The 16,183-nt window shown below is 36.0% G+C and overlaps 1 protein-coding gene and 1 long non-coding RNA gene across 5 annotated transcripts in view; one reads left to right on the top strand and one right to left on the bottom strand.

Annotated features, from left to right (window-relative positions):
* The first annotated feature begins 3 nt into the window (after positions 1-3).
* Positions 4-14,346, top strand: LOC148215150 (uncharacterized). The gene is made up of 3 exons (XR_015796824.1): positions 4-138; positions 10,229-10,313; positions 14,236-14,346. It is a non-coding gene; the product is annotated as an uncharacterized LOC148215150 (long non-coding RNA).
* The window catches only part of RPS6KA3 (ribosomal protein S6 kinase A3), a 50,521-nt gene continuing 43,852 nt past the window's right edge, over positions 9,515-16,183 (bottom strand). For all 4 annotated transcript variants that reach the window (XM_088144840.1, XM_088144841.1, XM_088144842.1 and 1 more), the window contains exons 20-22: positions 14,216-14,333; positions 12,621-12,761; positions 9,515-10,517 (exon numbers count right to left, since the gene is read on the bottom strand). In XM_088144840.1, the coding sequence (XP_088000966.1) occupies positions 10,395-10,517; positions 12,621-12,761; positions 14,216-14,333 (382 nt within the window). In that variant the 3' untranslated portion in view covers positions 9,515-10,394. The remainder of the gene's footprint in view (positions 10,518-12,620; positions 12,762-14,215; positions 14,334-16,183) is intronic.

The following is a 16,183-nucleotide window of genomic DNA, read 5'->3' as shown; positions in this document are numbered from 1 at the left end:
ATACACTTCGCGCTTACTCGAGTTCCTCCCGGGCGCTCGCGGGCCTTTCTAGCGCGCGCCTCTGGTGGGAGGAATCATCGGTGGGGAAGGTGCTCCTGAAGGCAGGGAGGTGGATAAGATGTGACGTTTTGACGTAAGGTGTGATTCAGAAATATATTCCATTGAATTCACTGGGGAACGTGTATATTGCTGCCTATAGCATCACAAGCACCTGTGAGGCTCCCTCCAACCAGACCATTGGTGCCTGCTTCATTATTGCAATTTTCCAGAGCATCCTTTAGCCATCAGCCCCCCAGGGCTCCCCTATCTGGACTGCAAAAATCCAGACAAGTTCCAAGTTTCTGTATCTCTTTGCTGTTGTTACTTTGTAGCCTGGATATGTTAGCCTAATCCCCCCCCCCCCCCCCCCGCCGTCTTTCTCTCTCTCAGGAAGATCTGGTACAGAAATGCAATTCTTTGAAGGTGTTTATGTTCCATAGCAGTCAGTATACTGTGAGCAGGCTACTGAAGGCTTGGGCCAGGTAGAAATGGACTTGTATCTAGTGGGTGTACATCCTTTCTCAAATTTATAAACTGAATAATTGAATGCACTTAATGCTTCCTGTGTGTTTAAAATTTTCCCCACAAAGATTTGAGGCATCAGATTGTACAACTTCTTTGTAAAAAGAGAAAGGTGAACTCATTTCTGGCAGTGATAACAATTTCTTAGGCCCAATGTGTTCCAAGAGATCTTGCAATTCTTCTCCTTCTCCTCCTTCTCCTTCTGCCTGACTCTGTTAGGTAGGTGTTGGGTGAAAGAGAGAACAAGGCTGACATTTGACTGCTCCAACTACAGGGCAATGTAAACCAGATAATTACTCTAGACTAGGAATGAACAGCTGTGGGAGAGTCTTCCCTCAATATAGTAGCTCTATGGACTGGGGATGATCTGGACAAAGAGAGCATGAATGTGTATAAGCAACTGAAGAAAAAGAGCATGCTTACTGTTGGCTGGCCCCAATCAGGTATGCATGCATCAGGTATGCAGCCTTCAAAATAATTGAAGCCCTTGAGTTGAAATATATTCCTCATCTTTGCTCTAAATAAAATAAATCCAGTTTTACCCTATGGTGGCAGATGAGAGACATCACAATGCGAAGACCCATTGTTCTAAATGAACAGTATCATTGCCAGTTTGTGGGAACAAAAACATCCTGAAGTATGAGCCTAAAGTTGAATGTGATGTAACATATTTGCTCACTGTAATTATTTTTTTAAAGTCAAAAATAAGTTGTGCAAAAGTAACAGAAGTTGTATAGCAGGATGAGTTGTTTAATATGTTGCCCTTCTCTTCCCTGTCCATTGATACACATATACATTTAACCTGCCAATAAATGAAAACCAGGTAAGATTGTTATCAGCATTTAGTCTAATGGGTGTTGGTATTTCGTGGTTCTGGTATGGGGACTTAGGATTAGTGGTACTAGTAGTACAATACCACAACTCCATATACTCCTAATGCAGTATTATTATTTTTTTCTAAGCTAACTGATACGCTGGGAGGGATTGTTGGGTGTCACATTCAGGGAGAATTAACTTTTCCTTCAGAACTACAACTTCTCCCATAGAAATCTTTCCACACGGTAATTACATTTGGGAGAAACTGGGTGTTAATGGGGATGGTACAGCATCCCCCCCCCATATGCCCATCACATAACAATTAGAAATGATTTCCATTAGCACCAGTTGTTTTCCCTGCCCCCCTCCCCCACTTTCCTGCTATGCAAACTGATCTGGAGAGAAGCATGCTGGATCAATATAATCTTGCCATCTCCAACTGCAATTTCATTTGAAATGCATCCTCCTATGACAAAGAAATTCTACTAGCATCAATGGGCCCTAATAGAGTTATAGTTCTGAGTTATGAATGAACACATTTATTTATTTCTAAAATTGATATACCACTTTGATCCAATAGGGCTTTATTTGGTACACAGTTATTTTGGAAAATGAGTAGAACGGCTTCTATAATTTTGTGAATATTTTACAGCGTGTAAGAGAAGCACTAACTGCACAATCTGGAGAATAACAGAATCAAACTTCCAAGAAAAAAAAAAATTGGCCAAATAGGCCACTGAAATAATCAAGGGCTTCTGTGAAAACAACTGAAAACTAATTTGACAGAAAGTAAGAGATTCCTGATCCTAATTCTGACCCTGGTATATTGTTAAACTTTATCTGCAGCCCTTTGAGCTAGGAAACAAAATACAGTAAGATATATTAAGTCATACATCTTGGTTTATTTCATAGATAAGCAAATGTTATATTACGAAGGATAACATGGTGAAGCCAATTTAGCTGTCTGAAATAGCACAGATTTTTCTTGAATGTGATTCAGAAAGTTTTTTAATCAATTACTCTCCATGCCTTAGAGACTGGGATTTGATTGTGTAAATGCTATGCAATGCCAAGCTAACTTTGAAATCTTTTAATGGGATTTCTGCTTGACTTAAATAGAATACAGAATTGTATCTTACTAAAAAGGAGAATTTATTTTTAATAACATATGGGTTTCCCAGGTAGACATATGGCCTCATGAAGTTCAAAAAGTCTTAGGTGTGTCCAGTAACTGACAAGTGAATAGTTTCACTAACGCAGATTCACAAAGACCATTTTGGAATACAGAGCAATCCTAACAGCTGAATCCATGAATCACATAACAGTCTGATATTCATTCCCTGTGTCTATCTGAATATAAATCAACTTATTAAAATTTAGCCAAAATTCTTGTTTTGTAAGAGGAGAGACATTAACCAAAAAAGTAGTACTCTATAAGTAACTTCATTTCCATAGTTCTATTCACCAGAGATGGATCTCCCTGGCTTTCTGCTAAGGGCCTCTCCTTTGATCCTTTCTCTTGTGACACAGAGCAATGCTGCTTCTGCCTCCCTTAGAGGCTAGAGGAAAAGCAATAGCAGCCCAACCTCAGGCATGCCTTCTATCTATTCTAAAGCATTCAGTTTTCTATTCCTCCTCTTACCTTCTGTGTACGATGACTTGTCATGGAAAGCCCTAAATAATGGTTGATAACTGCATCAAACTCAAACTTATAGATCTCCATAGTAACAAACATACTTTTTACTAAATTCCTGTAAATATCTATGAGACACACAAATGAAGAAATACAACTGTTTTGTAACAGACACCTAGAAGAAATGAGAACATGCTTCCTAAATGCAGTATCTTTCAAAGTTTATTTGCTTTATAAATTCAATTTCTTTTGAAGACTACAAAACCTCTCTTTTGACAAGAATACAAGCAACAGTATCCTTCTAGGCTCATATGTGGTAATGTTTGGAAACATGATTACACATATACAATATTTTAAAAACATAGATAGCTCTCAATAAAACAATCAAAAGTATTCCATACTTTTTGCCTAGTTACCAGCATTTTAGTTGCAATGCTAATGCCAGCATCTGACAGATGCAATTTTAATGTTCTGTCTGAAAGATACAGTACAGTTAAATCTGTTACTATACCTTATAGCTTCATGCTATGCTTAGGAAATCAATATAAAGAATGATTGTACAGAACCATAGAAAAATATTTTCTGATATATATTTTAAAATTTCTTAAGTAGTTACCAGCCCCATCTTCATTAAAATGGTAAAATATTTATATCCCTTATGAGTGCACTTCCCCTCTGTTTAGGTCAGAAGTATCAAGATACATATACATCAGCGCCAAGATTAAAAGCTATTCATTACTACTAATCAAGAATTTATATGTTGCAAAATCTTCCTTTCATTACCATAAAACAGTGCTTTAGTTGATCTACATTTACAAGAAACCTAAATAAAATCTCGCAGCATTTATCTATGTCCTGACTCTGCTCGTTTTTCTTTGCTAGAAAATCTCAAATTTCTTCTACTTGCTAGAAATGATTATTTTACATCATTTCCTACTGTGTGAGAGAAGGCAATAGTAAGCCACTCCTGTATTTTACCAAGAAAAACACATGGATAAAGTGATTGTTGATATAATGCCAGATGATGGGCCTATAGGTTGGATGGCACTCAGCATAATATTGAGGAAAAGCTGAGGACCTTTTGGAGTATTAATGGTATTTATGATGCAACTAGCTTAAAGCCTTCTGGAAATCTAGTTGCTGATATAGCCATGCAGTAAAAGAAAATCCAAAGCTGCAAAGACAGAATTACAGTGGGAACATGGAACTTAAAAAGCATGGACATGGGAAGGTTCAAATACAGTAAAAGATTAAAAGAATAAACTACACATTGACATCTTGGGCATCAGCAAATTGAAATGGACTGGACATTGGGCACTTTCAATCAGAAGATCATACTTTTTACTATTCAGGACATGAAATACTAAGAAGAAAGTATTGCTTTCATAGTCAGGAAAGATATAGCAAAGTCAGTACTCAATGACTGAATATCAGTTAGATTCCACAGACAATATAATATGATGGTTATTCAAATTCCACTTATGCAGAAGAGGAGGAAGTTGATGAGTCCTGCAGTCAAGTTCAAGCCAAAATCGACAGAATGTCCAAACAAGAAGTGTTGCTTGTGATTGGAGACTGGAATGCCAAAGCTGGAAACAGTAAGGAAGAAAATGTAGTTGGACTGTATGGCCTAGAGAACAGAAATGAAGCAGGAGAACAACTTACCCATTTCTGCCAATCCAATGATTTCTTCATTGCTAACACATTCTTCAAACAACCAAAACAAGGCTATATGCATAGACATCACCAGATGAACACACAGAAAGCAAACTGAATATATTACTGGTACAAGAAAGTGGAAAAGCTCAGTTATAAAATACAAAAATGTGGCCAGGGTCTGATTGTGGAACGGATCACAAACTGCTCATATGCAAATTTCAAATCAAGCTAAAGTGGAAGAACAAAGCTAACCAATTTCCCTGATATGATCTTGAGCATCTACCTATTGTTTTCAAGGGACAACATCAGGAATCGCTCTGAAGTCCTGTACCTGATAGGAAACCAGAGCAACTGTGGAATGAAATAAAAGGAGCTGTTGTTTCAAAGAATGTGAAATGAGACTGCCAAAGACCAGAAAACTGAAGAAACCAAACTGGATTGATGTCAGTACAGATGGTGGCTATTCCCAAGAAGAGAAAAGATAAAAAAACCAATAAAGACAAAAATCTCAGGAGGAATTTAACAAAGAATTTCATAGAGCTGTTAAAAAAACAGAAGGAGCAGTATTTCAATATCTTGTAAAGACATCCAAGATGGAAACACAGAAAACTAAGAAAAATCTTCCAAAAAATCTCCAGGCTCAGAAGGACATTCTATCCTCAAATTCCTATGCTAAAGGATACCAATGGACAGAAAGTAATTGATTCAACGAAGATCAAACAGAGGTGGAAGGAGTATAATGAACATTCTATATAGTAGGAATGTCAACATATAAAATACCTTAGAAGATATATCCTGATTACAAGAACCTCTAGTTCTAGAAGATGAAGTTAGATCAGCATTCCAATCATTATCAAGTTGGAAGGTCACAGGAATTGATGGAATATCTATAGAAATATGGCAAACTGTAGAAAAAGAATCAATAAAAGTTTCTACCAAATAATGTTAGCAAATCTGAAGAACACCACAGTGGCCAACAGACTGGAATAGATCAGTCTACATACCAATACTAAAGAAAGGAGATTTAGAGTGTGCAAACTGTTGCACAGTATCCTTGATTTCACATGCTGGTAAAATGTTTAGAATCATCCAATGCAGATTAAACTTGCACATGGAAAAAGCGATGCCAGATGTGCTTCACTGGCTATAGAAAGGTCTTTGACAGCGCTGCCATGTCAAGCTATGAAATGTCCTTAGGACAATAGGAATCCCAGGAGATTCCTATAGGATTGACTATGAATAGTAAACAAGCCAGCAGTCAAAAAATACTTCACAGACTAGCAGTTGGTAAGGTAGCAATTCACGGCCTTGGAAAAAATATTGAAATGCTGTGAGGTATCTATACCCACAAAGATTAGAATTGTACAATGAATGCTTTATGGATGAGAAAGTTAGATTTATTAGGAAGACAGAAAAAATACTGATGCTTTTGAAATTTGGTGCTCAAAAGATTCTTGAGAATAACATGGATAGCCAGGAAAACAAACAAAATGGATTATAGAACAAATAAATCCAGAGTCCTCACTCAAGGCACAAATTACCGGGCTCAAACTATAATATTTTGGACACATTATGTGAAGACCTAGTTCCTTTGAGAGGTCCATAGTGTTGAGAAAAGTGGGGGAAAAAAGAACAGGAGACCAGTAGCAAGGTGGATGGACTCAACTGTAATGGCAATGGTTGTACCACCAAGACCTAAAAGGCCAGGCTGAGGACAGATCATCCTATATCTATGTGGTTGCTAAGACTTGACACTAACTTGATGGCACTTAATCAACCAATTTTAAAAATCATTTCTAGATACTTATATCAATCATTAGTATAATATTTGTGCCAAATCATTAATGCTTGATGATTCTTTATCATGGATTGCTTGGACAATTGCTTATTAGTGGAGATAACATAAGGCTGATGAAATTCTCACTGCATGTATATTAAATGGCCATAAATTCTAAACATCATGTTTGTAGTGAGTGATAAGGAAATTTGAATGTTTTTCATATGAAGTCCCTAAAGAATCTGAAAATTAAAAGTAGTAACCAATGAATCTTGTGGTTTATAGATATTGACTCTCTCCATCTTTCTTGTTATACACAGGGAGTTTGGATTGTCTAAAGGCAAGAATTAAAAGGAAAAAGACTATTTTCCTACTCAGCTATTAAAGAATAATATTTTAGAAAACATGAATCAGGACAGTCCTAAACACTGAGCGTGTTATTTAGGATTAACTAGTTTGGAAATCACCTCCAATTTATAAATAAATTTTGGTTGACACTAATATTCCAAGCCAAGGAAGGAAAGATGCCACAAAGACACAGCACTTCATTTAGCTGTTCCTCTCAGACACTGAAATAAAAAGTTTTCTGTTTAACTTAATATAATTTATATATTTTCTGATGTGTTATGCTGATTTAAAATTTACAAAATGGTTAAATCTGTTGCTGAGGAATGATGAGTAATGGACCAGACTTTTTTTTACCAGTTTTAAAATACATTAAAAAGGAACAAATAAACACTGCCTGATATTTTTCTTAAGTAACTTGGAGCAATATGATTGAACTACTGTAAATATATCAATGTTTAAGTGAACTGTCCTTTCTTAAATGTAAACATGACCTACATAAAGGATTGCTTTATATAAGGTAAAAACAGGAATGATTTCTGCCTACGAAAAGTAATTCATTTAATTTTTCCTAGGGGCAGATGGAAATTTTATTGTCAGATGAAATCTAAAATTTCCAGTGCAATCCAACTGGAAAAACATCTGCATGTTTATTTAGAGGTAAATTCCAATGTGCTCACCAGTATGTATTCTCTAGCCATTGCATTTAAGATCACAAAGTGGTCTAGGACTATAAACTGATTATATATGCAATATGAATATATATATATTTTAATCCAGCTACTCAAAATTATTTTGTAAAGAAAACATTTTGTGTGTGGACATATATATTTATACATATAATTGTATAAATATAAATATACATTTATAAATATGTATATAGAGAGACATATGTATAACTACATATATTTCTTGCAGAATAATGTTAAATGAAATAAAAATCTTCTGTCTACAGAAGCAGATATTGTTAATTATAAAACTGACTGCATGAGTCCAACATGAATAGCATCTTTAAAACATCTGATATTGGAAGCAGGTTATTAAAAATTGTTCACGCACACTGAGACAGGAATAATTTTCATGCAAGACAACGAAATATGTTAGCAAAGTGAAATAAAAAGAAGTGGGGCAATAGACTACTGCAAATAATTGATTCATTTTCCCAAGGTTTAAGATATACAATATGCCTTATGATATATTTCTGCTTTTTGCTTATTAACTAAAAGCAAAGATTTTTATCTTCTTCCAAAATGGATTCAGCATTTTGTGAAATTTCTGGAGCTTTAGCAACAGCTACAAGCATTTCAACATCCTTGTTACAGTAGATTTAACCCATGTTCAACAACAATTAGTGCATATGTTTATAGAAGTCAAAATAAGGTATCCATCTGAAAAAGCTCAACATTGTATCTTCTTTACAACTCCAAAAGCACCCCAGAACTTCTCTTTACATAGTTGTAAAGTGCACCATAGATGCTTTAGGGAAATCATGGCACTGATAAATTGTGATAAATATTTTGGTTAGGGTTGAAAACTATTGAAGTTCAAAGTGTTAAAAATAGGTATCTGTTAGAAAATTGCAACAGATAAAATCATATATTTCCATCCATCCAAACCTAAGAAACAGCCCCTGCCCATATACTTCATGTGGAATAATCCAAATCATATGAATAACTGCCTATGTTACTATAGCACTATGAAGTGGCCAGATAAATGTCCTGAACAGCTGTCCTTTAACTTTATAAAATTCATGTCATGGTTAGGATACCACCAATTCAGGATCTGTCATTGCAGTGAAGTCTTGAAGCAACACGTAGCAAAATTATTAACAAATATTTTCAAGCATGACAGAAGAAAATAGCATTTTAAAACACCAACATATAACCAACAGTAAGAAATAAAGGCCCCTTGGTGGCTAATTAGCAGCATCTATACAAGCAAAGACTTATTTGTGAACTAGTGTGTGAAAAGGATTTTAAAAGAATTACAGTATAAATAAAACTCTGGTAACCTGAAACAATTGCATGAGTTTGTAAGGCAGAAACATGAGGTGAAACCCTGGAAAGTACTACAAATTAATGTGAACTAAAAGGAAGACAAGGAAACCATAGGACCCAGTGATTAAAGAGATCATGAGCATTTGATAGGAAAAAAAAAGATATATTTCATTGCCTACTTTGCTTATGTCTACCACACTGATTGGAGACTAACTTATTGGCAAAATGCAAGACAATAGAGAAGTATTACTACTGTATAAAGAGTAATTTCTTTGGCAGAATTCTGATGATCCACCCAAAATTCTTCATTTCTTCAGCATACTATAGTTTGCAGTACATAAAAGTTCGGAATTTCACAGAAGTATCCCAAGACAATTTGAAGAGGTGAAAGTTTTCCCCATTTTCCATAAAAACGATAAAAATAAGCTCAGAAGTAGTTTCCATTATGTTTAGTATGTGTGTTTAAGATTGCAACCTTAGCATCTTATTGTACACCATTCTTCACCAAGGTTGTAATCTATGGACATGCCAAACTTTGAAGGCAGAGCCACTAGAAACAGGTTGAAGACACTGGGGCACATTCCATTCAATTTGTATTCAATGCTGCTTTTGTCTGTAGACAGAAAGTGGCCCAAGTACAACAGACCTGCTGTTAGTAATTTTTTAGCCACAAAAATGATCTAACATCATTATTATTGGACAATGTACTACTTCAGCTTAAACATTACATTCCTGCCCTCCCCATTTTCTGATCAGCACTGTGCAATAAATACTCTTGCTGTTAAAGCAACAAAGAAAGACCAGTTACAATTAACATCAGCTGAACCAAAGTTAAACCATTTTGTAATGGTTTCTGAGGTCCATAAAAAGACACTCATTATGAAGATATGAAGACCCTTTTTGCTTCCATACATAGCAAACCACATACATGATTAAAAGATGCCATTTATACCATTAAATGCTTTAACAGCTCTATTCCCAAGATTTCTAACAACGTGTCCATGGGAAGACCCAGGCAAGGAAATGCACATTCACAGAATTACATTCAATAGCTGTTTAACAGTCAAGCTGTTTTAGAGATGTCCAACCATACTGATTAACATTTTAATCAGATTTAATTGTCAAATCAATTAGTCTAAAGAGAAGGAAACAGTACAGAAGTGTACTGTTAGGAAAAGATTACAAAACATATAAAACGCTGGATGGCACAAATTACACAGTGCTAATATAAACATATTTTAAGGTAAGTGCTTAACATGAACTGTCCATCCTTACATGTATCAAATAATTATTTTAAAGGGAGAAAAACTTTCCCTATAAAAATAATGCTATATGGTGCAGAGTGCTTTCTTCAGTGTATCTATTGTAACAAGAGGTGTTCATAATTATTTCCATTAATAGTTCTTTTTCCACTGATTCCACTTTTTCCTCCACCTGAAGGAGAATGTTTTGTCTTTAAGAGTTTTCAAAAGATGAAAGCAGGAGCAGCAGCATAACAGTACCAGCTGGAAGAGTGTGCTTTCAGGTAATTGGGGCATGTGCTACCTGTTGCCATAATTTGTGCTATCAACTCATTGTGGTACCAATTTTTTTAGATGAGGTCATTTCACAGGGCAGTTGAGGTAATTTTTTTTACTCCTCTTCTTTGAGCAAGCGTAGAACGACCCACTGGCTCCAAAACTGGTGACTGATTGCGATTCAATGCTGAGTATGTAGCTGCCATGGCACCCTAAGAATAAAAGGATTTTTAAAATTCTGGATTATATGTTAAATGACCATATTATAGATTTTAAACAAGCAATAGGTTTTAATAATGTGGTATTTTAATATTTAAAATGCACAAAATTATTTATCTTAATCTACACTGCAGCATGTCTCTGCCTTTATGTTTTGCTCCCCATATCCATAATAGCAGAAGCATGCGTTAACAACATTGCCCAATTATTTAAAATATTAGTTGACAACATTCTAGCATTGTATACTTCTCTACTCTCACAAATATGATTTGGACTTGCTCTTATTTAATGCTACCGGCAGTTCTCAAACAGGAAGAAGAGAGTGTTTGTGCAAATATCATACAATCATAATCTTGCAGAAGCTACAATTGCCTATGTACAGTTAGATGATAAGATACCAATTTATCTGCCCTGGGGTACTGTATTTGCCTTTGGTAGCAATGGTTTCTAAATGTTCTAATTTTTATTAAGCATTTTACATTTTTATCCTATCAGCTTAGATTTGGAAACAAAAAAAATACAAAGTATGTATAGTTTTATTAAACTCATATGTAATAGCAATAAGTTGCCTTTTGAAAAACATCAAAAGGACCTATTTATTTATTCATTGGGCTTACATGCTGTTCCAATTGTTGACATCTCTCAGTGGCATATATATATGACATCAATAAATGAGGTTAAAAAAATAACAAAATTACAACAGAAAATTATCTCTCTATATATAACACTGGGAATATCAGTTATATTAGACAAATACTCCAAAGCCAAAAGGAACTATATTAAAATGTCCTAACTCCCATGGCCTGTTTGAACAGCCAAGTTTTAATGTCCTTCCTATAAACCAATAGGGTAGAGATGGTAGATTTATTATAGGGAAAATGCCTTTAAAGGATCATTAGACTAAGAAAATCTTAAATACACAAATTTAAAAGCATTGTTAGAAATGGAAATGATAACAGTACAGGTAGTCCTTGCTTAACAACTGGAATTGGGACTGGAATTTCAGTCACTAAGCAATGCGGTTGTAAAGTGTGATGTCATGTGACTGCACTGCTTAGCGATGGCAGTTCTGGCAGTCCCTGGTTATCGTCATTAAACGAGGACAGCACAGATAATTAAGTGAGGATCTCACATAATTGTGACTTCAGACTTCCTACCAGCTTCCCTGTTGACTCTGCTTATGGGAAACCAGCAGGGAAGGTCGCAAATCGCGATCATGTGACTGAGGGTTACTACAATGGTTGGAAATACAGGCCAGTTGCTGAGTGCCCAGATCAGGATCATGTGATCATGGGGATGCTGTGATGGCCGGAACTTTGAGGACCGGTCATAAGTACCATTCATTCAGTACCATCACAAGTTCGAACGGTCACTGGATGAGTGGTTGTTAAACAAGGACCACCTGTAATAGAAAAAAAAATAAGGGGGTAACTGCAGATGAAAATGCAGCAAATAGAATATTTATTTATTTAACAATTTTTATAGCCCACTCCAATCGCAAAGGATTCTACATGGCCTACAAATAAAAAACCAAATTACAAAAGACAAAAAAAATTGCAGATTAATTCCTCTAATATGTGCCACCATGCAGCTGCAGTCTGTCTACCTCTGGGGAAGAGTTCCACAGAGTGGGGGCTACTACAGAGACACCTGCCACCTAATCTACTTCCATGCACTTCTCAGCAGGGTGGTATTCTTAGCAGGCTTTCTCTAGATGACCAGGTGTGCATACTCAGTTCTGATAAGACCTTGTTATGATGGATGGCATGAGCGGGGAGGATTCTGGAATGGAGGTTGCCAGGAGGGGGAAGAGAAATTCCAGGGGAAGCACCTCCTCAGCCCCCAGCTGGACTGTGGGGAAGTCAAGAGGATGAGACTGGCCCCTCCCTAGGGCATCATGATTATAGTGGCTGTTGTTGGGGATTAGAATTAGTCTGGTGAGATTCTGTCTATTAGGTGCAAGCTAATAAAGGAGCTAAACTGTTCTGGACTGTCTCGCTGTTGTTCTTGGGCTAAACTTGACAGTTGTCTGGTATATGCCATTGCTGTGCCATAAAGGGCTACTCTGAGGAATGGTATGCACAGAGTTGTTTTACCTTCACAAGATGTGGAGCATCTTGCCTATTGAGTTGGTACTGTGGCAACTGATCACAGTGAACTATCCATGGGTGCCTTAGAACTTGGGCAGCAGTCAGTCTCTGATGAGGGTCAACATGAAGCATTTTCCAAACTAAGTCCTGTAAACAATTAGTTAAATTGAACAAGCTTTATAAAGTCTGCAAGAGAAAAGATTCTGAATCTTAAGCATCACACTATTTGTGCATACAGATGATAAAGTATTTAAAATCATTCATCTTTCGAGTAATGTCTTCATATATGAGGTTGGACAAACAAATTATATCAAGGCAGATAAGAAACAAACAAAATAAGGATAATTAAAATAATAAAAGGATAGACATAATTCAGACATATTTAGCAACATTTCAGAATAGTGAGGATTTCTCAGTCCTTGGGTTTGTCTTGGGTCACTGTGAACCCAACTTGTGACCCTCCCATCCCCAAGTGCCCCTTTTTTTCCCAGTGATGTTAGCCCCCTCTGAACATCATGTAAAATCTGGCAACAGAACTGATAATTGGATCCCTGTTTTCCCATTATTTTCAGGTAGGAAGCATATGAAAATTATATTGTTAGTTTTCAAATAGGATTATAGGCTGTTCTTAAAAAATAATATGAAATATGTTCTTTTGGAAATTATATAAGATTTCTCTTAGTATAGCTTCCATACCAAACAATTTCCTGATTTGGGAGTCTTTTAATTGGTTTAGTAAAAATGACTTATTGGAACACAAGGACAGACTAAGTATATGGTGGATATAATACTCCTTTACTTGGAAATCAAATGAGAGGTGATGTACTGGTTCAAAAATCTATAAGTGACATGTTCTATTTAACCAGTCATCACAAGAATTAACACAAAGGGGTTTTTTTCCCCACTATTTGGAAAACAGAAACTCTATCAGTGTGTATTCCCTCTTCCTTCAAAAAAAGAATGGCTCTATACTGTTGATAGATTGCCCTGTTAAGCTATTATACTTAATTGTGTAAATGGAGATAAGGGATGTAAAAAAAGAAAACAGGTAATAAAAGAACCAAATATTGAGCATGGGAACTAAGAATGGCCATTTCTGTGGCATCCCTTCTCCTGCACACATACAAAATACTAAAAGCAAATTACTTCAATCACTAATGTTAGCGGAAGGTTTTATAAACTGTTGAACTCTATCCCTAGTTACAGCCTATTTTCTTTTATAATAAACTAATTAAACAGAATTTGTTTCACTATATGTAATGATACTATAGAGCCAGTTTGGTGTAGTGGTTAAGGCACTGGGTGAGTTCTAGTCTTGTCTTGGGCAGAAAGCCACCGGGTGACCTTGGGCTAGTCACTCTAGTTCAGCACTAGGAAGCAAGCAATGGCAAACTACTTCCAAAATCTTGCCGAAAAAACTGCACGGATAAGTCCAGGCAGTCGTCATGAGTCAACAATAACTTGAAGGTACAAAAAAAAAAGAAAGAAAGAAAGAAAGAAAACCATAAGACATGATGCAACTTGCTATTATTAATAATACTTATTATTTGATTTATATCCTGTCCTACCTAATGGGCACTCAAGAACAATGACTAACATACCTTTGCTGTTTCTGAAACAGAATTCCAGTATCCACCACTGAGAGAGAACTTCCCGCTACCTATTCGTGCCAAAATTTCTTCTGGAGTATCATCAGGACCATTTGCAAAGGGAGTATAACTAAATAAAGACAATTATTTTAACATATTTTTAAAAACTCTTTGTTGAATTTCCATTATCACAATTGACATGACACTAAAATAATACTTAATATAAATTGTAGAAACAATTTTAGATGAGAATACGTAACTTCTTGCCAATTACTAACTGAACAAAAAGCTTTTTAAAAAGGCTTAGGAAGCAAAAGTAATGTATTACATGTAGCAGTATTGAACTTGTTCAGAACAGCTTTAAAAGTGGTATGAATTCTGGCAACTGAATTCTCTGAAAATTATTAACAATAAGTATATATTTTCTCCATATGTGATGCAGTTTTATTGCAAAATAAGTAGTAGCTTGTGTGTTATTTTATAACAAATCCAGTGGAAGGACATTTATTTTAATTCACATATTTCCTTAAAAATAGGTATGAAGTATAGACTGAGGAGTTAACATATGTATCTGCCACACAGAAGCAATGACCTTTACATATTTCACTTAATAGGTGACCTAGAACCTAACAGAAGAATATTTGTTAACAGAAATGTTAAGGCAAGAACAGGAATGAATCTGAGGTTTATATAAACTATTTTTTACTGTAGTACAGCCTGTGAGGAAACTTCTGCCTGAGCAGATATTTCAGATAGTGTAAGTATACTTGACTATTTACTTATAATTTTGATTCTTCAAGTAGTCACCTATGAATTAACACAAATGGACTTTATACACAAAACTTGTTCAGAATCTTCCAGAGGTCAAGAATTTTGGTAGAGGCCCCTCTCCACTTACTTACATGCCCTTGGTGCAGTTCCTACTCACCCTTTTGTTCCTGACACTGAAAACTCAATACAGATTAAAAGAAAGAAGCTGCACAATCATTTGAAGTATCACAGTTAAAGTCAAATAACCTGCTCTTCTTCCCTATGGTCTTTGTGGTTTTACACAAATGGGTAGTAGCATTTATCTGGAAGCAGGCAGGTGGTTACTAAATGATGGGTGACAGCACTGCTTTGCCAAAGTCTGACTCCTGTTGTACTTAAAAATACAATTGGTAATGCCTAATGAGATCAGTGGTTGTATCTACAGTGTAGTGATTAAAGTGTTCTAGGTTAGCCTTAGTCTTAGCCTTGGAAACTCGCTGGGTGACTTTAGGCCAGCTACCTTCTCTCACAGGTTTGTATAAGTAAAACAGCTTGGTGCCTTGAGCTCCTGGATGAAAGATAGGATATAAATCTATTAAATGAACAAAGTGTTCTGCAGGACGACCATCTATATAGCAACTGGCCTAGTCAAATTCCTTTACCACTCAATGACAAGGCTGCTTTGCCCTTCTCTAGTGCACCACATTGTTGTGGTAATTTATTTTGAGTGTGCTAAGGGAGTTTCTCCTTTTGTGGTCCATAAAGAAGCAGGAGAGATGAAGATCTCTTTGAAATAGGCTACTTGGTACAGACAGGAAGACAATATCCACATATTTAATTGTTTATTGCTGTAACTCAGTTCAGCAATTGGATCAGTCAGAGTATATAGAAAAGGTGGCCTATCTAAAAAAACAAAGTGTCTCACTGAATCCACACACTAGTCTCAGAGATATAGAATAAGGCAGAAGGGTGCCATCTGGTTCTCTTGTTTGTTGGTGTACAGGACCATAATAGGATTGTTTGTTACAATTTACAAGTCTAGGCTTGAGCATGACCACAAAGGCAGAGTGTCTTGCACACTGCCAACAAAGCTAATACACAGATGTGATACTACTTTCTCTACTGGAGACAAAGTTCTAGGAATCTGTAGAGATCAGCAGAGGGCTTCCAAGTCAGTTGAGAACACATCAGTGGTAACTATTGAAGAGGAGCAAATGGTACACCAATCAA

Source organism: Python bivittatus, unplaced genomic scaffold (assembly GCF_059951505.1).
Source record: "Python bivittatus isolate LINGU-HERP-01145 unplaced genomic scaffold, Pbiv_v1 ctg000350_np1212, whole genome shotgun sequence".
Taxonomy (NCBI): domain Eukaryota; kingdom Metazoa; phylum Chordata; class Lepidosauria; order Squamata; family Pythonidae; genus Python; species Python bivittatus.
Note: the sequence above shows the minus strand (reverse complement) of the source record. Positions and strands in the feature narration are given on the sequence as shown.